Source organism: Rhipicephalus microplus, chromosome X (genome assembly GCF_043290135.1).
Source record: "Rhipicephalus microplus isolate Deutch F79 chromosome X, USDA_Rmic, whole genome shotgun sequence".
NCBI classification, from domain to species: domain Eukaryota; kingdom Metazoa; phylum Arthropoda; class Arachnida; order Ixodida; family Ixodidae; genus Rhipicephalus; species Rhipicephalus microplus.
Window position 1 is genome coordinate 82,645,784 of NC_134710.1, and position 27,214 is coordinate 82,672,997.

Below are 27,214 nucleotides of genomic sequence, written 5' to 3' on the forward strand. Positions count from 1 at the left end.
GAAGGCGAACATCATATTTGGCATGAGCTGCTGCTCCTCAACATGCATTTCAAGTCGCTGCAGCATGACCTTTTCGAACAGCTTCCCCAGACACGAAGCTAATGAAATAGGATGAAGGTTATTGAGTGTTTTGGGTTTGCCTGGTTTGGGTATAACAACTATATTAGCCTTTTTCCAACGTGCAGGTAGTTCTCCTTCTGGCGTCCAAACTATGCTGTTAAAGTAATCTGTGAGATATTGTAGTGTCCCTCTGTCAAGATTCCTGATCATGGCATTGGTGACACCATCAGGGCCCGGGAAAGCATTTTTTTTTTTTTAAAGATCTGAGCGGCTGAATAGAGCTCCTCGACCGTGATTGGGGCGTCTAGAATGAAATTTGGGGACCCTGTGTATAATCGAGAGATAAAGACTAAGATGTGGAGAGAGAGAGAGATAGGAAATGGCGACTGCCGATTTTCTCTCGGTGGGTCAGCCCAGGGGTGCCGTCTACGTGAAGCCGGGGCCAAAGGGGTGTGTTGCCTCCACCGCCTTAAAGGTCAAATCACCCGGCATTGGCTCAACCCCTCCAGAATCCCCTTTTCCCCTGGACACGGCTAAACCATGCACGGCGAAGCGTGGGGAAAGTCGAACCCCCCCACTCGTTGACTCGGGTCCGTGGTGTTGCTACACACCAAATGCCTGCTCGCGCAGACGCCCCTAATGGGCATATGTGAGCAAGTATTGACGTTTGCAAACATCAAAGCATCATGCTACTATCATGCAGATTATAACTTTTCCCTTTCAGTGATCTTCCTCCACTTTGGGGATTTCCGAAAAACTTTTTCTGAGATGCAGCAATGTTGGAAATATGAATGAGCAGCACTTTATAATACTAACAAATTCTATGCAACATCATGAATGCAACATTTTCTTTTTCAGTGTTTGAGAAATATTTCATGGCATTTCAAGATTCTTCCAAAAAATACATTTACTCAGCATAGGAGCTAAGATGGACGGACACACATGATGAAAGAATATCGCAGCACAGGCTAGTTGAAAATGTGGCTATGAATAGGCAATATGATATTGTGCCAAGATAAGACACTATTTATGACAATTTTCAAACAAGTATGCTGCTGCTTACATAAAATGGCCTCCAGCAATACTGCTGTACTAGTTTCAACTTTTCAGGGGCAGAAGCTACAACAAAGAAAAGTTTTTGTAATCAGTAGCCTAGGGCAATGAAATTTTAGCTGTTAACATAAGTGCTTTATGTTAATTTGAAATATGTAATGAGCTTTATACAAAGTTTCATAGTTTTCGTTTTGTACCCTGACAATGTGTGACAGTGTCTTGCGGCGTATAAGCATATGTTAATGCACATGCAAGGTGTTCTTACTATCATTATATGCTTTTGATGTCATTTTTATGCATATTGTTATTCATTTATCTTCAGGGTATATGTTACTTAGTTTTAACTTTTTCCTTTAGTTACTTTTTAATCTTTACGATCGCTATTATTCTAATATAGCCCTCCTGCTTGGAATCAAATAGTCTGCAGTATTGTATAAATAATAATAATAATAATAATAATAATAATAATAATAATAATAAAGCTCTTTTTGATTGATTGATATGTGGGATTTAACATCCCAAAACTACTATACGAGATGAGAGAACCCGTAGTGAAGGGCTCCGGGAAATTTCGACCACGGGGGTTTTTTAACGTGCACCCATATGAAAGCGCACGGGCCTACAGCAATTTCGCCTTCATCGAAAATGCAGCCGCCATAGCTGGGATACGATCCCGCTACCTGTAGGTCGTAAGCCGAGAACCTTAGCCACTAGACCACGGCGGCAGGGCAACAAAGCTCAAAGTATAAAGTATTTTAATGAAGAAAAGTTGTAATGTGAGAAGTGTTAAAATGATCAGCTCATACTAAATGCTTACTTTAACTTAATAATAATGGTATGAGAGATATCAAATTTCAAAGAAGATACTAATTGTACTCTTCACATGTTGAGAAATGTGACAAAAATTTCATCCCAATCTGGCCATAAGTACCTTCTAAAACATGATGTCCAAACTCAACAATATTCCAAAAAGTGCGTCTTGAGAAAAAAAGTGCATTTTAGACATAGAAATAAAAGCTCGTCTCTGTGGCAAACATATGCTTTTTAAAATGATTTCTTCAATCATGTTAGCTTAGTAATCTTGGCTATTTTGAGCATGCGACATCTGTGAACTCCTCATATGAAATGCAATGGCAAGTAGCCAGGTGACAATTTACAGGGGACTCTAGACATTAGGCTCATTTTACTTCCGTATTCAAAAACGCTCCTCGACTTGAACTTGAAGCTGCCTTCGATGCAGAGTGTTTCAAATGCATCTGTGCATTTGTGCTGCCTTGGCACCGCCTAAAGACAGCGCATTCAGAACGGGTTTGTGCTGCATTGATTGAAGTCGGTGGCAAGTCAACATCAAGTTAAGCAGCGTTTCTGAATACAGGGTTAGTTTTTAACAGGCACCTTGTACTCTTTGAAAGTGATTTTACCTTACTTCAAGTTAAATTATAACCTAGATTTTTTGATGAATATAGAGAACCTAAACTCGTGAAAGCAAGTGAAAACAAAAAAATATTTATCTGGGAGCAAAAAATCTAATTTCTTGAGTAGCATACCCTTAGAAGGGGCCCTGCAACTCTTTTCTAAATAACCATTGAATCGCTTCATCAAAGGAATTATTGCCTCATGAATCGACCACCACAATTTTTAGAATCCATCAAATAGGGTGAAAGTATCAGAAATTTGTCACACATTATGCTAATTACTTTCTGTCTTCCCTCAATCCAAGGAGTACACTGGAAGCTAAGTATAGAGGAATGGCACAGGAGAAAATTGTGTCACACGTGCGTCATGACCTTGAGCATTTAGACTTTTTTTTTTCTTCAAACGTGTGGCTGCAAATTTGAGTATAAGGCGCAGTCATTTGGGCATTTTGCATCCTTTGTTGAAAGAAGAGAGAACAATTTATAACTGACTTTAAGAATTAATTGTAAATTCCAGGCCACGGGCTGTGCTGTAACTTTTGGCTCCAAATTCTGAGGAGCCACGACTATCAATCGACAGTGTCTTCTGACCACGCTGGAAAAGTGTTGCGCGGCCCCTTCAATGGTGACGCATCGCGAATGAGCCATTTTAGTTTCGTTGGCTTGCAGTGTTGACCATCTCCACACACCAAAACTAGGAAGCAGGTATAAAATATTTTAGTTCCATGGCAAAGTTTTTGTCGTCAGCAAGCCAGCCCTAATGCAATGAATATTATCATGATGAGTGAACACACTGTCAAAAATCACTGTTGGAGAAGCTAGACAACAATTCACCATCGTGCGCAACAGACAATGCATGACAGAACTGCGACTAGTATGTCACAAGGTGCTCTTCCCACGTTTCTCAGATCTATGTCAGACTGTGTTGACACCATCACTGTGAAACAATCTCTTAATATCGAACATAAAGACATGAACAACATGAAGATCTCTTAAATTCATGCCATTACTCCATTGACAATGCAACTCTTTAGCTCAAAAGAAACAATAGGTACATTGACACAAGCAGTTAAAATTAAGTCTAAGATGTATACTTTAGAAGTAAATTCATGCAAATTGCGCGTTGACTTACTGTAACTTCACTGCAGCGTGGACACTTAACAACATAGTCGTTCGGATGCTTTACTATGTCAATCTGGTAGTTGCAAACATCACATGCCTTTACCCTGGTAGGCATAAAACTGACATCGTCATATGACGGAGGTGGGGAGTCTTCTCGAGATGGAGCTGAAATAAAACAGTTTGTATTGCATACAAAAGTGTTGCACTGTAACATCCACCAATGTTTTTATGTCCTTTCACAATGGTGCAAAATTTCTGCAATTGGTATTTATACCAATAAAACTTATACCAATTTACCTGCACATAGAATTATCATCATATCACATTAAATACAACCACAGTTTACCTCTGATGTTCACATAATATAAATGAAAGAAATATGCCATATTAAAAAAAAATCTTTTCTTCTAACACGTACACAGTGCTCAAATATACTTATCTCGACGGACAAGAGTGAAAGAAGTGAAAAGTGCAAAGAAATATCTTCAAGCAAGCATTGGAAGTGAAATACACTGCAAGATCCGAGTGCATGAGCGTGGTAGACAAATCGGAAGCTGTGACAAAGACGGGCATGGCCAATTTTTGCCAACACTGATAAATGTATAAATAAAAAAAAGGACAAGACTTCGATAAGCGCTGTTTGAAACAATAACGATGAAGTAGATGCAGACACAATGACACAGAGGTAAACAGGACAAGCTTAAACGGATTTTGCGTTTTGTCCCCTTCACCCTCGTGTCCTTGTCTGTACATCTTTTAAAGACGATAGTCTTTCTTGGGGACCTTCGACGCAAAAATTTTGGTCCGTCTGCCTGTACATTTGTCTGTTTATGGCAACGGGTACTTGAAACGGCCGACCCCATCCGCAGCACCCACCAATGTTGCTCAAGATTGAGCTTTAACAGGGTGCTTGATTGGGCTGGTTAGTACTGCATGGTAGACGAAGAAAGTGCTTAACAGCGCATACGACAGGAGGGGATAGAAGAGCGCTCTGTTCTAGTCTCTTCTATTCGCTCCTGTCGTTTGCACTGTTAAGCACTTTCTTCGTCTACCAAGATTGAGCGTTCATGCTTGGGTAATTGTCAATTAAAAAGCAATTATTGAGCATGTCTGGGGCACCATAACAACACGTATATATTCTGCATGTGTGTCTTTTACTGGAAAAGGCATACATAAGCAATTTTAAAGACCATAGCGCTTATCACGCTGTGCTGACCATGCAGCGCTTGCTCGGACAGGCGAGCGTTTCCAACGCTTTGCTAAGACGAGACAGTGGTGGCACCTACCCGTCGCCTTGCGTTCTACACCTTATCACCTCTGAAATAGGTGCGCACACCCGTCTCAGAGCCACGCGCTTTGTTTTCTAAGAAAACTGCCAGATGGCGCTAATTTCTCACATGTGACGTGACTTGATGCGCTTGTTTGCCTCCGCTGCACGTTCGAGGCACTCTAACGCAGCGTCTCCAGAATACTATTCACAGATTTTCTTGCGCAGAACATCAAATAAATGTCTTCTTCACTCTCTCCACACGCAAGACTATCGTCTTTCGGCGACATTTGCAGATTAAATGCAGATACGGGGCCAATTTTTTCTCTCCGATAGTGACTAGTGGCGCAGGCAAGCGATTCCACTTGTGGCATGTTCTTGGCAAAAATGAATATGAACAGGCGATTGTGCGCTGTGAAGATACATGAACAATGAAAGGATGATCGACACATAGGAAATATAAGATGCTGGTGCAATGCATCTGGACTTCAGCTCATCCTTTTGATAGTACATCTTATGAAGAAGACAAAACAGGACAACTTTCTACAAGAGGAAAGAAGGGGAATGCCAAGTGTTTGATTCATATTAGTGGTGCTAGCAGTTCGATGGTAGTTGTGAAGGATGAAACAAGCCATTCAATTTGGTACCTTTTCTATTATATTTGTTAGATAGCATGACCAGGATCCCATTTCGAGCATGCGTATTCAAGGTTTAATCTAAGATAACATTGTTTAAAGCAATGCATATCCAAGTCTTCAACATGAACCAAATTGCCGCAATGATCACCTTATTGACATTAAGTTAAAACAAGTACTACTAACAAGTAAGTTATATGCAACATCCATTTCCACATTTGTCATATTGGCTACCTAGGTGAAACATGACAATCTGCTAGTAATATAAGCACAAGCATAAAATTATGAGTGTAATTATCATGTTGCACTGTCTTATTGTTTGGCTGTACTTAAGAAGTAGTCTAAAGATGGAAAGTATGAAATTATCAATTAGAATCGGCTATGTTATATTCTAAAACTGACAGCTTTTTGTCTACCCCTTATCATAATCAGCGGCAGCCTGCCATGTTCAATACACGAGCAGATTCCACTTTACGCCCACAAATTTCTAAACCCACCAACTACATTGCAGTCCACGGCTACATTTCTGATCTCATGGTATCCATTCATTATTTTAACTGCCCATATATACTCAATGCATATATATATATATATATATATATATATATATATATATATATATATATATATATATATATATATATATATGACACAACGGGAGCGTTGTCAACAAGGATAAATATATTTATTTCCCAACAGTTTTGGAAGGGGTCCTCCCTTCATCAGGGGATGAGTTATACTGATGTTATCCCCTGATGAAGGGACGACCCCTCCCGAAACTGTTGGAAAATAAATATATTTACCCTTGTTGACAACGCTCCCGTTGTGCCATATCCCATACCTTCACGAAGACTAACTGGCCCATTGAATTATTACTCCCACTATATTATATATATATATATATATATATATATATATATATATATATATATATATATATATATATGCGCACTGAGAAACAAGGGACAAACATGCAAAAACGTTTATTACTTCCAATTCAGCCGGAAGGCCTGCCTTTTCTGACAAAGGCAGGTCCTCCTACCAAAATGTTGGACGTAATAAACATTTTCGCACGTTCCTCTGTCGTTTTTTAACGCATACAAAACACTCGATCCACAGAAAAAGTTCTTGATTATATATATTGATTGATTGATATGTGGGGTTTAAGATCCCAAAACCACCATATGATTATGACAGACGCCGTAGTGGAGGGCTCCGGAAATTTCGACCACTTGGGATTCTTTAACGTACACCCAAATCTGAGCACACAAGCCTACAACATTTTCGCCTCCATCGGAAATGCAGCCGCCACAGCCGGGATTCGATCCTGCGACCTGCGGGTCAGCAGCCGAGTACCTTAGCCACTAGACTACCGCGGCGGGGCTATATATATATATTATCCCCACTTTTTTTAAGCTATCAACTACTCATGTTTTCTCTCTGATCAACTCAGCTTTCTTTTTATTTCTTAATGTTAACCCTACTATAATTTCTCGTTCCATTACACACACAGGGCATTCCAACGCTTCTTTTTAAGTTTGTTATTCTCCAGATTTCTGCCCCATATGTTATAACTGGCAAAATATAATGATTGCATGACCTCTGCTTTCATGGCAGTGATAAGTTACTGGTCAGGAGCTTAGAGTGCCTACCATAAGCGCAACAGCTCATCTTTATTCTTTGGTGGATTTGCTTTACATAAGTAGACTTCCGTTACATTTGGCCTAGACTGACATACACTTCCTCAGATTTAAAGGTCTGTTTATCATGAAAAAAATCTTTTCTTTTTTTTTTTTTTTTTATAAGGAGCAAAGCTCTTTAAGCTCGCACCCCGCCATCACCACAGTCAATGCTCCCTGCCGCATTACCGCTCGAACCCCTCTCCCACCTGTCTCTCTCTCCTCTTTTCTTTGTCTCCGCCTTCTCCCCTCGGACTGGCGAACACACGAAACTATAGTTTCGCCCTGTCGAATTTGACCCTGTGGCATTTTAAGGATCCACCCCGTCCAGTGGTTGCTCCAGTGCCTGAGCTAGCTCGCACTGAGCGTGCCGCGCACTCACTTACACAGTCCTTCTTGCCACACAGTGCAACAGACACTTCCACACCCACTCCCCAACCTACCCCCTTCATGAAAGCCAGGAGCGAGATCATCAGCATAGTCATTTGAGTCCCATTTCTAAGGGGCTTCACTCATCAGCTGTATTGAATGATATGTGGGGTTTACGTCCCAAAATCACCATATGATCATGAGAGACGTCGTAGTGAAGGGCTCCGAAAATTTCAATCACCTGGGGTTTTTTTAACGTGCACTCAAATCTGAGCACACGGGCCTACAACATTTCCGCCTCCATCTAAAATGCAATCCCCGCAGCCGGGATTCGATCCCGTGATCTGCGGGTCAACAGCCGAGTACCTTAGCCACTAGACCACCGTGGCGAGGCATCAGCTGTATTTGTACACAGAACTGCTAGATTTTTCACCAGACCACTTACCATACCTTTGTTCACTTAGCATTATCTTTGTCGACAACATATTCATCTTCAAGCCTACTTTGAGGTTTCCTTTGTTTAATTGTTCAATTATTTTTTTTTGTAGGTCATCACCATCACTGCTCAAGAGTATGATGTCATCTGCAAATCATAAATTGCTCAGATAGCCTCAGTTAATCTTCATTCACACTTCCTCTCAATCTCGTCATTCAAAAACATCTTTTAGACAAGCAGTGAATAGCAGTGAAGACAGCACATCTCCTTTACATACCCCTTTTTTAATAAGAATTTTCTAACTATTCTTAAGTAGCAAAGGAGCTGGGGAATCTACATATGTATTCAATTAGGTTTTATCGTTTTTCTTAAACGTCAGCCTTAGAAAGAAATCAAAACCGCCTTTGCAGATAACATATATATTCAGAGACACAAAGTGAAACAATAATAATCATTTCCAGCCACCCAATTAACTATCATTTATTAATTAACTTTTTAGTGATTGCGGCAAACATGTTTGTATTGAAAAGTTGAAGGCAGCCACGTTTATACACAGTTCAACTTAAAAAAATTCTTTTAGCCTGTCTGCATTGAGATATTCCGCTGCAAAGTTTAATTGTGGTTTTCATCAATACGCATGCTGGGTGGTGAGGATCGGTGCAATGTTCCTCTTCGACGTGGCGAACAGTCACTCCCTGCTACCACCCGCCAGCAGTTAAAGGGACACTAAAGTCAAATAACAACTTACATCAGAGTGAGAGCTCAATGTATGACGTCCAGAATGTCAATATTATCAACAGCAGTGTCCTACTTATTGAGAAATTAAGGTAAATTCACGAGAACACATACGCTACACGTATGACGCGAGAGGTACTGCCTACAAATAATCACTAGTAATCGAACTAGCTGCACTAAATAAACAACCTTTTGTTCATCAAGAGACATAATAAAATGCTGCTTGTTCATTTCTGTTTGATTCATGGGAAAAAAAGAATTGCCGGACGTTACTATGGGGAATGGTGAGAGTAGTTCAAAAGTTCAATTTCTGCCTGGTTAAACTGGACAGGTCGTGCCATCTAACAGGGTCCAGTTGAACAAACCACATCTGCCATCTCGGAGGCCATGGCAGGAAATTGTTCAATGGCCATTGTTGGTGCTGTGGCTCCCGCTACTTTGATTTTGCTGCTACTAGTGTTTGGGGCCCCGCAGTAAAGCCAGGCAACATTGTGCATGGCAACAGCGTCGCGAGACATTTAGTTTGAGACTGGTAATTTGAAGTGCGCTAACCCGATGCAGACCACTAAAACAAGATTTTATTTAAAAATAAGCACTTATTGGCACAAAAGTTACACTACGAGGTTTCTGGACCACTATTTCAAAAATCAACGTCGACTTAATAGTTGCCTTCATTGTCCGTTCAAAGGGTAACCATAAACATCGTTGCCTGTGTCTTCGACACATTGCCAGATTAAGCGATGCAGGCGACTGCCACAGCACATCGGTAGGGAGCTTTGCACCAGAGCTGGTTGTCTTGCATGTGTAATAACCTAAACCACAATTAAATTTTGCAGCAGCATATCTCAGAGCACAGAATGCTAGAAGTGAGTCAGACCAACCAAGGGATGCAAAATTATCACAAACAAGGCAAAGAAACCATCGCTTTAGGAGTGAAAATTGTTCAAAAAAGGAAACTGTTAATGTACACGAAGCAGTTCTAATGGTTACAGGCTTTAGATGTGCCCACCATCTTCCAGTGCACGAAGAATACACATGGACACGGTAGGAATGGACACCATTAATGCCGGTGTGCATGGCATCCATTTCTATACTCCGTACATGTGTGTTCTTTGTGCGCTGGAAGATATATCATATTGCTGTTCAAAACCAATTGGCATAGTTGTCTGTGCTTAGGAAAGAGAGCAATCCTTTCATGAAAAAAGTCACAGCTTTGCCGGAAAGATGAAGCAATGAACGCGATAGCAACAAATTGAAAGGTCACTTCCGCGTGACCCAACTCCAGATATTGCCGGATTACTGTGTCATATCGCTGCAACATTCCTTCCGTCATTGATAGCTTCCATATTAATCTTTGTAGACGTGATAGCGTGATTTCCCGGTTGTTCCCTAGAAGTGGTTTCTTATCTTCCTTCCAAGGCGACGCCACAGTGTATCTGCCACTTTTCTTGCTAATACTTCTATGGAATCGTGCAACAGACTCGTGGGGCGAAGGTTCCGCTGAATCTGCGATGCCCATTGCTTCTAGTTGCCAAAAAGATTGCAAGATCTGCGAGGTTGACTCGTCATCACCAATTGCTTGCACTTTCAGAATGCAGACCATAAGGCCAGAGCTGCAGTCAAGAAATTGCGATTCTGTGTATCTTGGCAAGGATACATGATGCATGCGAGCCTCTGCAAATGTGCAGGCATTGAGGGATACATCCCACAGAAACAGCCAGCAAAATACAGAGAATGTTGAAACGACACAATAACACCGCTTGCATGCGCAACCTGGCATGGGCATGTCATGCAAATGTAACCTTGCTTGCGCATGACGTGTTTATACCTCTACATCATGTGATCTTCCGGCCCGGAGTTGCTACGATACTGAAGGGGGCAGGGAAGGAATTCGGCTGGCAAAGTCTACAGCTACCGAGTGGCAAAGGTTTGAAGCTCACCACATTACATCATGATCTCGCGGCTTGCAATGAACCAATTAAAAAATCCTAGCTGTATAAAGCTTTCCATTCGGCACGCAGCAACATTCAGTGTCTCAGTAAAATTTTTCATGCCACCTAGTGAAACCCTGTTTAAGAAGTAAATGACAAGCAAAACAAAAACCACGTGGATATGTTTTTTTAACCCTCTACTTTCTCCTGATGACACTCCACTGTTTCGCATTCGTTCTTCATCGTACTGCAGCTGCACAGAAGCACCTCCTGTTCCCTATGCATCCGAGCAGACGACGGGACGTAGATGAATTCATGCATAGTAGACAATCGGCCTTCCTATTGGCTAAGAAACCTTGTAGCCTTGACAGTGCTAATAGTAACTCATGAGAAGGAGTATAGGTTGCACCCCATTGAGTTCCCAAAGCTCAATTTTGCACGGTAACATGAATACCGATCTCCAACTGTTTTTTAAATGCAAAATTTGAGGTTAAATAGCATTCATATAAGAACCAATTTCGAAAATAGGCATTAATAGGCACTTATAAGAATTTAGGCAGAATAGTCCAAAATAGGCATTTATAGGCACTATAAAAACACTACTAAAGTTATCCTTAACCTCTAATTCATGCTCATATATCAAAGTGGCACGATAGGAAAGCAAGAAGCAAAATAGGCATTTGCCTATGATCCGGTCTCTAGTCATAAGGTTGGCATCGCATTATGCAACTCCCAGTGTTTTTATCGATCATTCATACCTCCTACGTCAACAGATTTGAACGACCTACCAGAGGACATAGTAACTATTACTAATTACCATCTTTTTCATCAAGCAATACCTCATTTTGCCTAATTAGAAAGTGTACAATGTATTATGTTATGTATTATTATGTATTATGTTCATATTTTATTGAGGTCGTGGTCCTTACACAGCTAACATTGAATAATAAGGAGCTTTCGTTTGTTGACTAACTTATTTTTAGGCTGTACTTTATTTCTTCGTCTACTTGTAATCACTCTGATATTATATAATGCCATATGGCCTTGAGGGTAAATGAAATGAAAGGAATTTAATTGAGCAAAATCTATAATTTCTTAACCCCTTAAGACTCCTACAAGTATTTTTGAAAGGCGTAACAGACACTTAAGTTAATTTTCCGCCGACACCGGCTGTTTCACAAATGTTCACTGAACTTTTTAAGTACGGCTGCGGTCAGCGCTTACTTTGTAAGCATCCCCACAAGGTTTTGCAATGTAAGTCTGCAAAGTTGTGGAATTCTACGAGTTAAATTGTCTCTTCATAGCCCCGCTTAATTGCTGCCCTTGCAATGCTACTAGTTTGGTTATGCTCCAGGCTCGGCCTGATCAAGATTAAATTACCCAGAAATTACAATGCCGGCCCGACATCAGTTCCGGAAGCGTGTCGCCTGGCGGCATGACTCACGTAGCGCTGTCAAATTTCACGAGCAAAGGCAGGGCAGATTAAAAACTAGAGACCTCGCGAGGATTAACCACTTCGCTGCGGGCGCAGTTCGCTACTATCAACCTACGGCACTTCAAAAAATAACCTGCCCCACGACGCAGGTACTTCAACAGCACTACCAACGCTTTTAAATTAGACTCATAACAAACGCAAGGGACGTGAAATAGTACGGGACACGCACGGAAGATCGAAAAGCAAATAGCATCTACTGTTCGCACAGTGCCGGCAACAAGTTCGCACAAGACCACTTTTGCATAGACAAGGGGGACTCACTGTACTTTCCATTTAGTGGTGATTGCATAATCAAATCAAGTGTCGCGTATACCTGTAGGATAGACCGACAAATAACTTTCGCCGGAAGCATTTCCCAGCAGCGGAGACACTTCAGCAGCGTGCGCCATCTCTTCTCCCAAGCGCACAAGGCAAACTCGTAGTGCTTGTAGGCTTGTGCCACTTGTACGCAGCCGGTTGCAGTACTTCAAGCACCGGGAAAACCGGGCGTCACCTTGGTTTTAGCAACGGTTGCAGCTAAACTGACTAAACTCACTACTGCGTTACTGCGTGCATACTTCAAGCACATCAGAGAACAAAACTATACCAGAGAACACCTACTATATACCTACATACACGGAGGCCATATACATGTTCGAAGAGGGCGCGTCGCGAGCTCAATTATATATATATATATATATATATATATATATATATATATATATATATATATATATATATATATATCAAAGAGGATACATAAAACTTGCTGGAGTGGAAGCCGCCTATGCGCCGCTACGGGAGCGAGTGAAGCCGCGCCGAGCATGCGGCGGCCATGTTGCCAGTGGCAGAAAAGAGCCGAGCGCTGTAAATTTAATGCTTCACCGCGCTGCGGGTGAAGTGACTCGTGTGTTTATAAAGCAACGAAAACAAGTAACTCTGGTTGTAAATGTTTATTGCGACCTGTACGCAGCCAAGTGGCATGTAGAGAACTCAAAGTGCATATGCATCAAATCGCGATGCCTAAAGCAAACAACACATAATCGAAAACATAGGTGCCCTACTGGTGGTTGAAAATTATTGCCCTTGTCAAAAGTGGTCCCACCTTACTTTTGACCGATTTTCGGTTTTTTTTTTCCTTCGTCATGTGTTGTATCCTCACTTTTACGTATTGTTCAGCGATTTGCCTGCACAAACTGTAAACCTGATTATCAAGCGTATCAAAGTCTAGGACGTGCTGCTCTAGTTTATGGAACCAGTTTTTCTCGGAGGAAGCTCATAGATTTTTCAGGATGAGGTGTCTTGCTCTAGACTTCACCGTTGTGATGGAATCACATTCAGCCTGTAGCCACCTCAGTCCTCGACTTCTTTACAGGGGCTAATGACATCTCGCGACGGTAAAACAAGACCACCTCGCCTCTTACATTTAATTAAAGGTGTCAGCTCATCTGAGTGCATGGCTGCTATGCACTCTTCACAGGTAGTTGCAGTTCGACCTTTCGAACAATGAAGCCTGCTATGTATGGCACCACGGAATTGACAAAAGCAGAAAAGCTTTCGGGCTAGTCAATGCGATGCGTATTGTCGTGGTCATCGAGCTGCAGGACTGGGGCCTAGCGCATGTCAGTGAGATTGCTTTTTGGATGTACCATGGCTGCAGGAGTCGTTGCATTCAATACGGAGAGAACATCTTGGGAGCAGTGTCCAGAACTTGAAGACGTGACTTCCGTCTGAGCCAATAGACGCTTGTATGCAGCCATAAACTGCGAAGCTGTTGGGTTGTTGTTATGGCCGCTTCATCCACGTATTGATTCAAAGAAGTTTTCGGCATAGTCTTGACTGAGTTTGTGTGTCAGTAAGTATTTCAGCTGACCCTGGCTGACAAGTCTGTCAAACATTCTTTCGGTGCTTGCCATGCATATCCAAAAACCAATGAATCCATTTTTTTCAGTCCTTCTGTCACTGCCGGATCTCTCAGCCCGTTTATGTACGTTCGAGTCTCCACAAAAAAAAAAAAAAAAAAACGACTTCCAGAATGCTTCGTTCCCTTGCCGAAGGGGCGCTTTGTACGACCTTGCCAGCGGGTTCCTGGAGTTTAAGATGTCAAACAAGCCATCAAAAGTTCTAATAAACGTAGATCTTGTGCTGGCACCCTTGAATTGCGGCAGCTTTAGCTTTTGTTCGCAGAAGTCCAAAGCGTCGGCAACTGAGGCACTCGTTCAGTTGTACAGCATATCACACCTTCATTTTCTTGCTTTTCCCACTGGACGTGGACTTTCGTAAGTTTGTTTCCGAGCCACAACCCTTCTTCACGTTGAAGTGCCTTCAATGCCACTTCATAACCCCATTTCACATGCTTCCCTTCAATGTCAAAGAGGTGGTCAAAGCACTCTGGCGCGAAGTGCACAGGGCGAAGTGATCTCAGTCTTTCGCATTCTACTTTTCACGGCGAACGGCCCACTCCCAGAGGCTCCGCGTTATGGGATTTTTAGTAAATCTGTAAAACAAATCTGGACTGCTATGCTTTGCACGCTTAGATCGCGTCAGCTATAGCTCCTTTTAGTAACGAGCGCGGAATGGCTATGTCGAAGACGTTTTCGTGTACGTACAGGTGGAATGTGAGGCCACAACCTTTTTTCAACCTATTGGCACATCTGTAAACGACGCAAGAGGCAACCATTGTAAACCATTTGTCTTTACAAGCCGACAAGGTGAAACAAGAACGGACGAAATCAGCAGCTCGCGAGGGCGCTGAGCACGCTTTTTGCCACTGGCAAGATGGCGGCGGCTGGCTTCACTCGCACAGCGTCCCTTCCACTCCAGCAAGTTTTATGTATCCTCCTTGATATATATATATATATATATATATATATATATATATATATATATATATATATATATATATATATATATATATATATATATATATATATATATATATATTAATGAGATCTAACAGACAATAATGCCAAGGAAAGTATAAGTATAGGGGAAGATATTAGACCGAATCGTAATGCAAATCTGAATAAAGAAAAGTGGGTGAAAAGATAACTTGCCATGGGCAGGATCCGAACCTGCGACCTTCGAATAACGCGTTCGATGCTCTACCACTGAGCTACCACGACAGCTAACGCGCCAGCCACTTTATTGGGTATCTATGTCAATTTAAACTTGGGAGTGTCAGTCAGCGCTACTAGTAGTCATGGCGGCGAGTGTGGCACACAGCCGCACACTCTTTATGAGCCTGTTTGGCGTCACGTAGCACGTGAACTTATTACTAACTGGCAGCTGACCACAGCTGACTGTCGCCGCGGTGCTGGGAGGGTCCGTGACGGCGTGCCTAAATCTTGGGTGGCCCGACACACGTCGAGAACTGAACAACACGTGATAAGAACCGTACGTGGACGTACATGGACAGTTGGTTTCGTTCTCAGTGTTGTTTTTTTTTTGTTGTTGTTTTTGTTTCCCTGGGAGGTTGGCTCATACCCACTCAGGGGGATTGGCCAAGAAAGTGTAGTGCAGTTTTTCTGTGATCATTTTAACTATGTGCAATGAATTGGTATTATAATAAGACTAATGTAAAAATAAAAACAACATAAAAAGAGCAAACGAAAAAAAAAGAAAAAATCAAGTTGAGCAATTTTGAGATTTGAGGTGTTATGTTTACCACTCACCTGCGTTTACTTCACTCTGCCCTTGAGAGTAATAAATATTTTTTTTTTGATTGAAGATCACAAGGGTATACGCTTGGTTGCCTGAATATAATCGCAAACGGCATTGAAAGCATCCCTGTGGCAATGTCCCAAAGCTGAGGCGCCAAAGCTTAGCGCCGTTTCCGCCGTCAACCTAAGGCCTAATTTCCGAAATGGCATAACTAGTAACCTTTTTCTAAGTATCTCGTAGCGGCGACAATACAAAAAATAATGATCTAGTGATTCCATTTCTCCGCAGAATGCGCAGAGGGGTGATGTTGTCTGACCAGCTCTGTGTAGATACAGGTTTAGGGGGGGGGGGGGGATACGACATCGAAATTTAGTAATTAAGAGTTCGAGCTTTCTGGACTGACTCCAGTGGGGTTGCCATGGAAACATGAGGTGGTTATAGTCTGTCCATGTAATTACTTTTTCTATCGTATCAGTGGAGATTGCTGATTTTCGATATCTTATAGCCGTGATATATTCTACATCTGGCAGTATGGACAAAACTGGCCCATCAAGTGCGGCTCGTGCTAAGGAATCGGCCAATTCATTTAATCTTAATCCACAGTGACCCGGAACCCATAGTAATCTCAGGAGTCTCAACTGCGGCGGTACTAATGTTTTGAATGTGCTTAGAATTCGAGAGTTCTCTGAAGCTGTCAGAGCTGCACAAACTGAAAGAGAATCCGTCATTATTATTGCATTGTTTTGATTTGATGGAAGTTTTCGAAGAGCTAAAATAATCGCCAAGAGCTCCGCTTCAAAAACTGGAGTAAAATCAGGCAGTCTCACTGAAAAGAACCAGTCAAGCAAATCAGAGGCAATGCCTACACCTGCCTTTTGATTATTTACGGAAGCATCTGTGGCTATTATATTTTTAGTTTTCGCATGCTCCAAGTAATCTAATAATATGTTATTTAAAAATTTGAGAGATTGTAATTTGGCGTTTTGGGGGAATATATCATCATATGCAATAATAACATGACAATTCGAGTCATTAGTCTGAATTACATTTCTAATGTTCAGTGTTGACAGTGGTTCTTCCTCTTTTTTACTTTCTTTCTTTTCTTTTTTTATTTTTCGTCTTTTTTCTCCCTCTTTTTTTTTGTTTTTTTTTTTTTAGTTTCCTCTTACTCTCGCAAACATCTTTCAAGGCGAGAGGGACGCGGCAGCAACGAAGTTTGGAAGTTCATGTCAGTATAACTCATCCCCTGATGAAGGGAGCCACTTTATTGGGTGTATATGCGAATTTCAACGTGGGAGTGTCAGTCAGCGCCATCTGTGGCCATGGTGACGGGTGTGGCACACTCTTTTATGAGCCTGTGTTAAAGTGAGATAGAATAGGGTAGTGGGCTCGCTCGCTGGCCGGCGCCATGCATTGCGGTGACGCCGCCAATGTCACACAAACGTGCTTCGGCGCACCTCCGCGGCGCGGCGCCACCGCCGGATTAAATGCAGCGAGCGTTGGCTCTAGGGCAGTTGCTGGCTGTTTGAGTGGCGGTCGGTGTGTGCGAGTTTTGTTACTTTGAGAACTTGTCGCGCTTTGCATCCTCAATCCCCTAGGTTCTTCGGCGAACAGTGATGTGGCCTGACAAGCAGTGCCCCTCAAACGAGGTTAAAATGCATCCGCGGCGGCAAAACCACTGTTTTGCACCAGGCTGTCGTACAGGTTACGTCCACGTGAAGGGCAGCACGAAGCCGTCTTTGTTCGGTGTTCCGAACGATGCAGCCCTGAGAAAGCAATAGGAAAGAAATTTGCATTGAGAGGACAAAGCCCTGGACGACACATCTGCCGTGTGTGACCTTCATTTTGAGCCAAAGTATGTGCTACGGGACTACGTGCACGTAATCGAAGGGGAAGAAGTACGCACACCACGTGGGAAACCTTGCCTACGAGAGGACGCTGTGCCTACAATCCTGTCTAACTTGGCGTCGTATTTGACAAAAAAGACACCGCAAGAAAGACCGACCCGAAAGAGAAAGCGATCGAGAAGCGTTCAAGGCGAGAAGGTACATTCTAGTACCATTGGCACGACTGTTGATGGCTGCGCCGTAAACTCGGCGGAAACGCCTGCGACAATGTGCCCAGCTCGTGGAAGCGCGGCCAGACGATATATCAGGTGATCTACACTCTGCTGCAGAAAGCTCAAACGATAAACAATCCAGCATAAACTTGTTTGGATCCTTGAGACTTCCTTCCCTGTTTTGGAGCAAGCATCAGTTCCCGGATAACGACGGCATCGTGTACTGCACAACCGTGCTGACTGCAAAAATCGAGGTACAGTCAGAAAAAGTAGTGATGTTCGTTCCCTCTTTGTCTGACGTCTATTGCAAGGTGTACGCTAGAGGTACCTTGCTGAAAGAGGTGCTAGTGCGAAGTGAAGCCGAGGCTGAGACAATCCTTGAGGAAACAAACTCTGTAATGTTATGTGGTGGTGCCATATCACAAGAGGATTATGAAGATGAGTGGTTCACTCAAAAACTCAAGGGTCAAGTTGTTTCACGCCGCGGATCCTACTTCAGCAGAAGCTGTATAACAAAGGTTGCCAAAAAAGGTAACTATCTTGTGACGTCTTTTAACATAACATGCACGCTATTCCGAACTATACGCTATTTTCTGTCACACTTACCAATGTAACAATTTTTTCCCCCGGGGCACAGTGCGTCTCTTGCAAATATTTGAGGAGGGCTATGCTCATGCGATGGTCGCGAGTTCAGAGCCAGCGTGTCAAGAGCTGCTCTTCACATAAGCGAAATTTGAGAACTGCGACCCAGGAGAACAGGCGTCTTGTTCGTCGTCTTTTATGTGTCAAGAAGACCTCACCAAAATGCGAGAAAAAAATGCAGCAATTAAAACAGAAACCCTCGAAAAACACATCATGTGTCTTCCACCAAGACAACGAGAAGCTGTCAGACAGTGTTTCGCTATCGCCAAGGTGAAAAAATTCGGGCAAAGGTATACGAAAAATTGGATATCAGAATGTGTAATAATGAAGATGAAAAGTCCTCGCCTTTATGAGCATCTTCGGAAGAACAACATATTATCTCTCCCCCGCAAGTCCACGTTATAGCGCTACATACCTTCTTACCGCACGTGTTTTAAGGCAACTGAAAGAAAAGACGGGCAACTTTGATCTCTGCAAACGACACGGTGGCCTGCTGATTTACGAGTTAAAATTGTCGAAGCATTTGGCAGTGAAAAAGACTGGGGCAATCGAGGGCTTCGTAGATTTAGGACCCTTCACTACAGGAGCGCACAAAGGCATACCTTCCGACCATGGACTGGTAATCCTTTTTGTACCTTTCCAAGGTAAATGGAGCCAGATTATTGGGTGCTTCGCCACCAATGGCAATATGAAGGGGGACATTCTTGTGAAAGTGGTTGTTGAGGCAACAATCCTGGCAGAAAAAAGTGGACTATTTGTCGACTTTGTTACCTGTGACGGCGCCAGTTGGAACCGGAACATGTGGAAGAGATTGGGCATTGGAGCAAGTGCGAAGTCAGTGAAGTGTAAGGTCCAACACCCAACTGATGCTTCTCGCCACCTCTTCTTCGTGTCGGACTTTCCGCATTTAATCAAGTGCCTAAGAAATTTACTGTTGAAGACGGGATTGAACACCCCAGCTGGCCATGTAAGTTTTACCATGGTCCATATAGTGACAGTTGTTATCTATTTGTTCATCCATGAAAATATTTCCATGCACGATTTTAAGCGTTTTAACACCCTGAGTAGTTTCGCTTTCTTCTTTGAGGACAAGACTGTGCATCTTCTGATTAGGCTGTTACATGTAGTTTAATAATATGAGGCAACTATATGGATATGATAACAATTCATCACAAGTTTCTGCATTTCTACAGGTCACCATACAACATGTTAAAGAGGCCCACAAGATTGACTCCTGCAACGTCACATCGAAAGCCATGCCAGGAATCACGATGTGCCACATTCAACCAAATGGCTTCGAAAAAATGAGAGTGTCGTTTGCCTTTCAGCTCTTTGGGCTGAAGGTTATTCAAGCACTCCATTTATATAAAGAACAGCTGAAACGCATATGGGGAAGCATAACTCCGACACACCTCTTTTTCAGGTGAGGCAGCATTTTAATCATGGTCCAAGGTGTAATTTTTCCAGAACAGTTTTGTAAAAGCCGTTACTAATGCTATTAAATTTGCCACTACAATCAAATATACCTTCACTTTCAGCAAAATACACAGCGTGATATGTGCAATGACGTCCCGGTACCCAGCTGAAGCTCTTCGCCCAGGATCAAGAGAAGTCAATTTGCTGAAGGATTTCCTAGTGTACCTAAATGAATGGGAAACTCATGCAAAGAACACAGGAGGCTTCCTGAGTGACTCCACAGTGACTGGACTGCGTGTGACTATATCCAGTGTGCTAGAAATTCTTTCTTATTTGACAGAGAAAGTAGCATTTAAATACATAATGACATCAAAGACCAGCCAAGACCCATTAGAAAATTTATTTGGTATTATACGTCAGTCATCCGGCAGTAACGACCACCCCACGCCGACTCAGTTTTTGGTAACCATTACTTGTCTGTCATTGTATGGTCTCGTGAAAACAGTTAGCAGGGGGAATTGTGACCAGGGCGAGCTAGCTTCATTGCTGGAGATCGATGCTGCTACTGACAAACTGCCACAAAACGATTCAGTTGGCTGTGCAAGCACTGTGGATGAGCCTAGTTTTCTGCCAGCACCTATTGACCACAACCAGCATATTGCTAGAAGTGATTCCAGGCTGATATTTTATGTTGCTCGCTATATTGCGCGAAAGTGTGTCATGAAAACGAACTGCGAAGTTTGCATAGCACTACTCACGATGCCAGCTCAAGGAGAAGATTTTCAGCTCGCTCGTCTAACCATCTTTCGTGACAAAGGTGGACTGTTGTATCCATCTGGCCACCTGTACAGTTTCGTGAGCAAGCTAGAAAACATGTTTACGGAGTGCTTTTCTTGCCACAAGTTGCATTTGGACAGCATTTTGGATGTATTGACAATCGTAAAAGAAAAGTTTTCCCAAGAAGTTGAGTGCGCACAACATGCCCCTGGCCTCTCAAAAGACGTAATCAGCTTTTATATCGTTACACGGTTACACTTTTTTGTGAAAGGCATTAATTCTGATAGAACAGAGAAGCGGGAAAAGGCAAAGCATCTAAAGTTGAGCCGCTGCTCTTGAAGAAGAAATATCAAGTGTGCAACTGTGCCCAATATCTGATGAATAAATTTTCATGCACTTGTGCCCAGTACTTGGGGAGAGTGGCTTCCTGTTTTTCTTATCTGTGGATTTTTACAGTCTTTTCATAGGAATATTCAGTGGAAAAATAGCCAAATTACAGAGCCAATATAATGGTGATGCAGAAAGAATGAGCAGCTGAAAATTTTTGAATGCTGTGAAATGTATAACATTAAGAGCCCCTGGTAAACTCCCGTGTGTGTGCCAAGGTCAGCATCGGTAATAATTTCACGCGCTCGTAAAAGACGTGCGTGACGAAAGTAGGGCCCAAGAAATGCAAAGAATCCAGTTTAAAATTGATAGCCGCACAACGTAAGCTTTGAAAATTTCGCCATCGCTGCTTATCACTCGTAAGAGAATTTAAATGCATCTCATATTTGCACAGCATCCCTTGCATGCGTCGAGTTCTGCATGCAGTTTGTTCGCGCGAGTTACGCCGACAAAGTTTATAAAAAAGGATGTTTTCTACAGCTTTATTCGCACGAGTACTGACGGTATCCGGTGTGTTTCATTTAACATCAGATAACGAGCTAACAGCATAGCTGCATACACCATGCTACAGTGTTCTAGATGGTTACCTACGCGCACATGTAGGCCAACGGCCTACGCACCTAGCTCCACGCTAGTTTTCTTTTTTTTATTGTCTTAGCGACATCAGCATCACTGTTTACACTGCCAAAATTTTCGTGCATTTCCGTCCAGTGCATGGGATAACAGCGCACAAAAAGCATGATTTCAGTTGCGCACCAACGCCTCCGTCAGGCAGTGCCCTACATTGAAGTCGCTGGTGGCGCCACCACACGTGTGACATACCCGGCGTCAAGCAGGAGACCCCTGCAAGCCCACTACCCTATTCTATTCTAGCTCACTTTACCTGTGTTAGGGTTAGAGGTATGCGCCGACTGGTCGGCGCGTCGCTGCCAAGAGTTTTCGCCACGCCGCCGACGCGAACTGATCGGCGCGCCGCCGCCGACGTTTTTCATCGGCGCAATCGGCGCGCCATTTATGCACCAGCACGGAATTTTCACAGATTTGTCCTTTTCTTTTTCATCTTAGTTTATAGCTTCGTTTCACATTTATGTAGCCAGTAAAAAACAGGCTTCTTAGTTATCTACATTCAGCTTCACAGACCGAGAGTACCACTATGAACAGCGGCACAAGTTCGGCGGCCGCTGCATGAAATTACATATTGGACAAATTGACAAAAAATAAATGTAACAGTTACAGTAATGCATAGACGCTGTCATCTTAGGCTTAAAATCAATTTTTGCTGGTTTTCTATGTCGTAATTAGCAATGATTTTGGTCATACAACGTTGAATGTACTGGCCCAGCGTGTTGATGCATGCGAGTTCACCGTAGCACTATTCGAATATTCATATGGATAAAAAACAGCATCATAATCAGTCCAAGATGGCAGCCTATGATCGTGCCCGAAACAGGGCGTATACACAGAAGAAATGAAATGGTAGCAGTGCAGCACGAATGCAGCGCGTTAAGTGAAGAACTACACAAAGCCCCGAAGGATGAAATCGAAATGGAGAAGTTTAATGGAGATTAGAAACGTCGAGGCATAATACATGCTCGAACCTACTCAGGGTATATCATCACCTGTCCGTGGTGTTAAAGTTGATAATTTTCGAAGATGACCACTTATATGCAGCGTCTCAACACGCTGCAGAAAATATTTGATGCCTTTTAATTCAGGCATCAGATATCCGGGATGAAGATGCCAAGGCAGTAAGATGGCAAGAGAGAGAAAGGGAGGCCGGGGGATTAACCAGATCTTGGCGTCCGGTTTGCTGCCCAGCACTGGGGGTGGAGAAATAGGGGCAAGAAAGGGGGTGTAGAGAGACAGAAAAGAAAACGCATGTGCACTCAGGAGTAGGATGGCAAACTTAACAGAGGATTTATAACATTCTGTACAGACAGGGCGAGAGATCTCTTGCGAATGAGCCGGGTGGCTCATTATAAAGTGTGCGTTTTGACTAAATCAGGGAATGGGTCCAGAATGCGCTGTTGAATCACGGGGGACACACACCATTTCTGACGGTGCCGCTCACACTCGCTCACGTCAACGTCTTTGATTGGGGCATGGCCACTACGCTGCACCTGTGACACCAAGAAACCACTGTGGTCGTCACTTCGAACGTCTTATGGTGTCGGAATGCCACCTCACTTCCCGGCTAAGATGGACAAAACACGGCTGGCAGCCCTTCGGTGACTTGTTTGACGAACAAAAAACGCCACTCTCCCCCGTCGGCACTGGCGCCGCGTGTAACAACGCTATATGAGTGGTGAGCAGAGGCGTAATAAGCTTGTCTGGGGCCACCAGTTAAAAAAAAACAAAATTAAGTTAAAAGAAACTTGCCAGCAAAAAGTTTACAAAAGACGGCTGGATTCGTCAATAATGCAGAGACATGAATGATTGATTTGTGGGGTTGAACGTCCCAAAACCACCATATGATTATGAGAGACGCCGTAGTGGAGGGCTCCGGAGATTTTGACCACCTGGGGTTCTTTAACGTGCACCCAAATCTGAGTACACGGGCCTACAACATTTCCACCTCCATCGGAAATGCATAATGCAGAGACAGACACTTGAGCGACATGTCATATATGACGTACTCCAGCAAACATGTTTTCATCACGTACCTTGAACGGGCCTACTGGCACTGTGAAAGATGAATAATAATTGTTGCGGACAGTGGTGATGTACTTCTGTTTCGAAGGTAATGCTCAAAATTAACCAAATAAATCTTAACCTTATATTCAGGTCTTGATAAAAAAAGTTAGTCACGTTAGAAAGCTCCTCAAGTGGCTAAGTAATAAATTACTTCATTATACTTTATGGTGAAGTAATTTGCAAATAAATAATGCAACCTCTGTTTAATCGATATTCAATGACGTGACTGCAATCAACTGTGTGTTCATCGCTATAAAACTGGAACGTTATCTGCGGACACGAGCGGGCGAACGCAGCGGAGAACGAATATGTCACGTAATAAAAGCGATGCGGTGTCGCACATATTCGCCTGTACAACTCCGTGCCCTTTTGCTTGCTCGTGATGTATTCGAAGGAGCTAGCCAAGTCTCGGGTAGAAGTCGAGCAGAGTAGCCGGGGCTGATAAGAGGAACGTTTATATACACTATTTACACACTAAAGGTAGCTATATGTTGATGGTAGCATCATGGAAGCGTGATGGAAGCTTCTCAGGGTGCTTCTCAGGGAGCTTCTCAGGTCTTGGTGCTCTCGCTTTACGCCCTGGTCTTTCTAAAATTATCTGAAGGAGAAAACAGAGGACAGTTTGCAATAATCTGCTAGGCAGCTTTTCTGTAAGGTTAGTTTTTCAACCAAGAACTCACGTTCACAGGCTGCTTTTCTCGCTCATTTCGTTTTTGCCATTCCTTTTTTTTTTTTTTTTGAGATCTTGTTGTGCTCGCGTGCCTTCGCTGGAATTTGGAGAGGTGACATTTTGTTGTACTCGCGTGCTCAAAATGAGAAATAAAAGCAGTCTGTGAACGAGAGTTTTTGGTTGAAAAACAAACCTTACAGGAAAGCCGCCTTGCAGATCACTGTAAACTGACAGACTGCATGTCAATGCAGTTCAGGGTAGTCCGAAGAAATTGTCGTCTTCATCTCCATCCGCCAAATGGGTGGTAGTGGTTATAAGAAGGTGCCTGATTTCTGCAGCCCAGCAGGGAGCGCAGGGAGCAGCAAATAAGGATTAAAAAAAAAACTAGAGAGGGAGAAAGAGAGAGAAAGTCAAACACTGCCTTCTTTTCAACCCAGGAAAGAGAGAAGGTGCACGTTCAGTTTGTCACACGGCGAGAGAGAAACATAACGTAGGTCACAGTGCAAGAATACGCACAACACATCACAGTGCAATAACATTCCATCGCATGTGCAGAATAGGGTCTGCGGAGCTAGGCAGGCTAGGGCTTGTGAGAATGGAAGACTTGCAAGCACCACAGAGTGTGGGAAACATACCTGACGAGGGATCCCAAGCTCTCGGCTAATTGTTCAGCGCGTCTCTTGGCACGTCGAACAAAACAAGCAGCCTCGATTTCAAACAGCTCTTCCTAGGCCGTCAGTCAGTCAGGCGTACGTGTCCAAAGAGTTTTTGACGAGGGGAGCCAACAGCCCTAAAGAATTCGAAGTATGACTTTCGTGTTGTCGCCGCTTTTGGCGCACCTCGAGAGCATTGATCCGGAACAAATCAGGGTAGGCTTAGATGCAATCGTCCCCCGCGTCCAAACGGCGCCCAGCCAAGGAGGCCGATCTTAACATCTACAGACACACGCACATAAGCACGCACAGTTTCACTCCGAGAGGGAATTGGTCGCAATGACGTACGTAACGTGCATCTTCTATAAAAAGGCGTGCAGTGTATGCCATAGCTTCTTTTTTTTTTTTGAAAGTCTAGGAATTCTAGTATATTTTCATTATATAGCTGAAGTATGAGGCGGTTGTTAGTCGCATATATTTGGGTTAAAGTACTACAAATATTTATTTGCCGCGCATGACTTCTGGAAATGATACTCCAAAAAAAAAAAAAAGGAAATCGCTCCAATATTTTTTAAACTAAGTTCGCACGTGGGAGTACTTGTTCTCTGTCTGCGCTTTTCCATGGTTCATGAGTGTTAAGCTCCGCTGCCGCTTCTATAGAATGGTGTACGATAAGCCGGTATCAACGCAGTGCCAGGATTTCCTACAGACTACCAAGCATTCGATCACCAGGAATTTTCCCTCCGGCATATTTTGATTGAAAGAAGTGACATATTTTTGCTGAAAACCCGGTTTATGCACTGGGGCCCGGTGCACAAATGTTCTAAATTGCAACTCTTGATCATCGCGAGCGCGAAGACGGCAAGTGAAAGCCTCTATGCTGTTGTCTGTACGGCTGGTGTAACGAAACCATATATAAAAATATTTTGCTTTGGACTCAATCGGACTGAGACTAACGAAATTCCTCTCTATTTAAACTCAGTCAGACTCAGGCTCACCGATGTTTTTGTCAGCCAGATCCACTAATACTTTCCTCAAATATACCCACTCATACTCAGACTGATCAAAACGTTCCTCCAGCGGACTCACTCGGACTAATAGACTCGCCAAATGTTTCTAAAACAGACGCACTTGGACTGAAAATGAGCGATATTCGACTTGGTCCGGCTCATACAATAAACGTCGAAGGAGCACCATTGAAAAACACATGCGAAATAATTGCAATTATATATATATATATATATATATATATATATATATATATATATATATATATATATATATTATCTTTCAACATACAAAAACAAGTTATTTATACTGCCTTTAAATAATCATATTAAAGAGAACCTTAACATTACATGGAATTTCCGCGATAGGCACATGCGCGCTGATAGCACTAAATACAATAAGTACCATATGAATTGGCTGCTGTAAATACCTGTGCTATTTTGAAATTTGGTGACACTATGCTGGTATATACAATCGCCCACGCTTGTAATTTGGTCATTGTGCAGAATGCTGTAATATAAAATGTTTGTCAGCAGAAAATCTGAGAACCATGACTTGACAGAGTCGCGTTCTTTAAAAAGTGTGTTACCTGTCCCAAGTTTCGTAACAGGTAAGGTGCATTCATGGTTCATTATTCATCAAGTCTTCCTGCAAAACACTGCAAGAAAAACTTGTCTTCATTGGAAGGACCTGTGGTTAGTGCACATGTACGTGTTATCCTACATAAGCTGAGTCTTTCGACAATAACTCATCAGTTGCAATACAGCGCCTGTGTTTGCGTCTTTTTAGGTGGGCATGATTGTGTTGTATTGTATGCTGCTTTCTCAAAAATAAAATAATGACTAGGTCGTTAGCTACCTGGTGCAGAAAAAAAAACAAGATGCAACATTTTTTTCGTCAGTACTCCTCTCTGTATTACCCCCCACCCCCCGCACACACAAGCACACCAGAGCTATAAGCGTCCAAGAAAAAAGAGGGGCTGTTTACGGTTGCGCACTTGTCATTGCTTCTCTAAATGTTTCGGTGTGAGGGGGTTTATCGGAGCAGCGAGGATATAATGTACGTCAGG

At 42.8% G+C, this 27,214-nt stretch overlaps 1 protein-coding gene across 5 annotated transcripts in view; it reads right to left on the minus strand.

Annotated features, from left to right (window-relative positions):
* The window catches only part of LOC119176165 (type 1 phosphatidylinositol 4,5-bisphosphate 4-phosphatase), an 86,464-nt gene extending 73,621 nt beyond the window's left edge, over positions 1-12,843 (minus strand). Inside the window, exons 1-2 of one of the 5 annotated variants that reach the window (XR_012886871.1) lie at positions 12,459-12,839; positions 3,661-3,815 (exon numbers count right to left, since the gene is read on the minus strand). Coding sequence is in view for 1 of the 5 variants with exons in the window: in XM_037427319.2 (XP_037283216.2) it covers positions 3,661-3,815; positions 12,459-12,549 (246 nt within the window). In the remaining 4 variants the exon portion in view is untranslated. Of the gene's footprint in view, positions 1-3,660; positions 3,816-12,458 lie in introns of all 5 variants that reach the window. The other 4 variants (XR_012886869.1, XR_012886872.1, XR_012886870.1 and 1 more) reach the window with 4 other exon arrangements.
* Between the last annotated feature and the right edge of the window lie 14,371 nt (positions 12,844-27,214).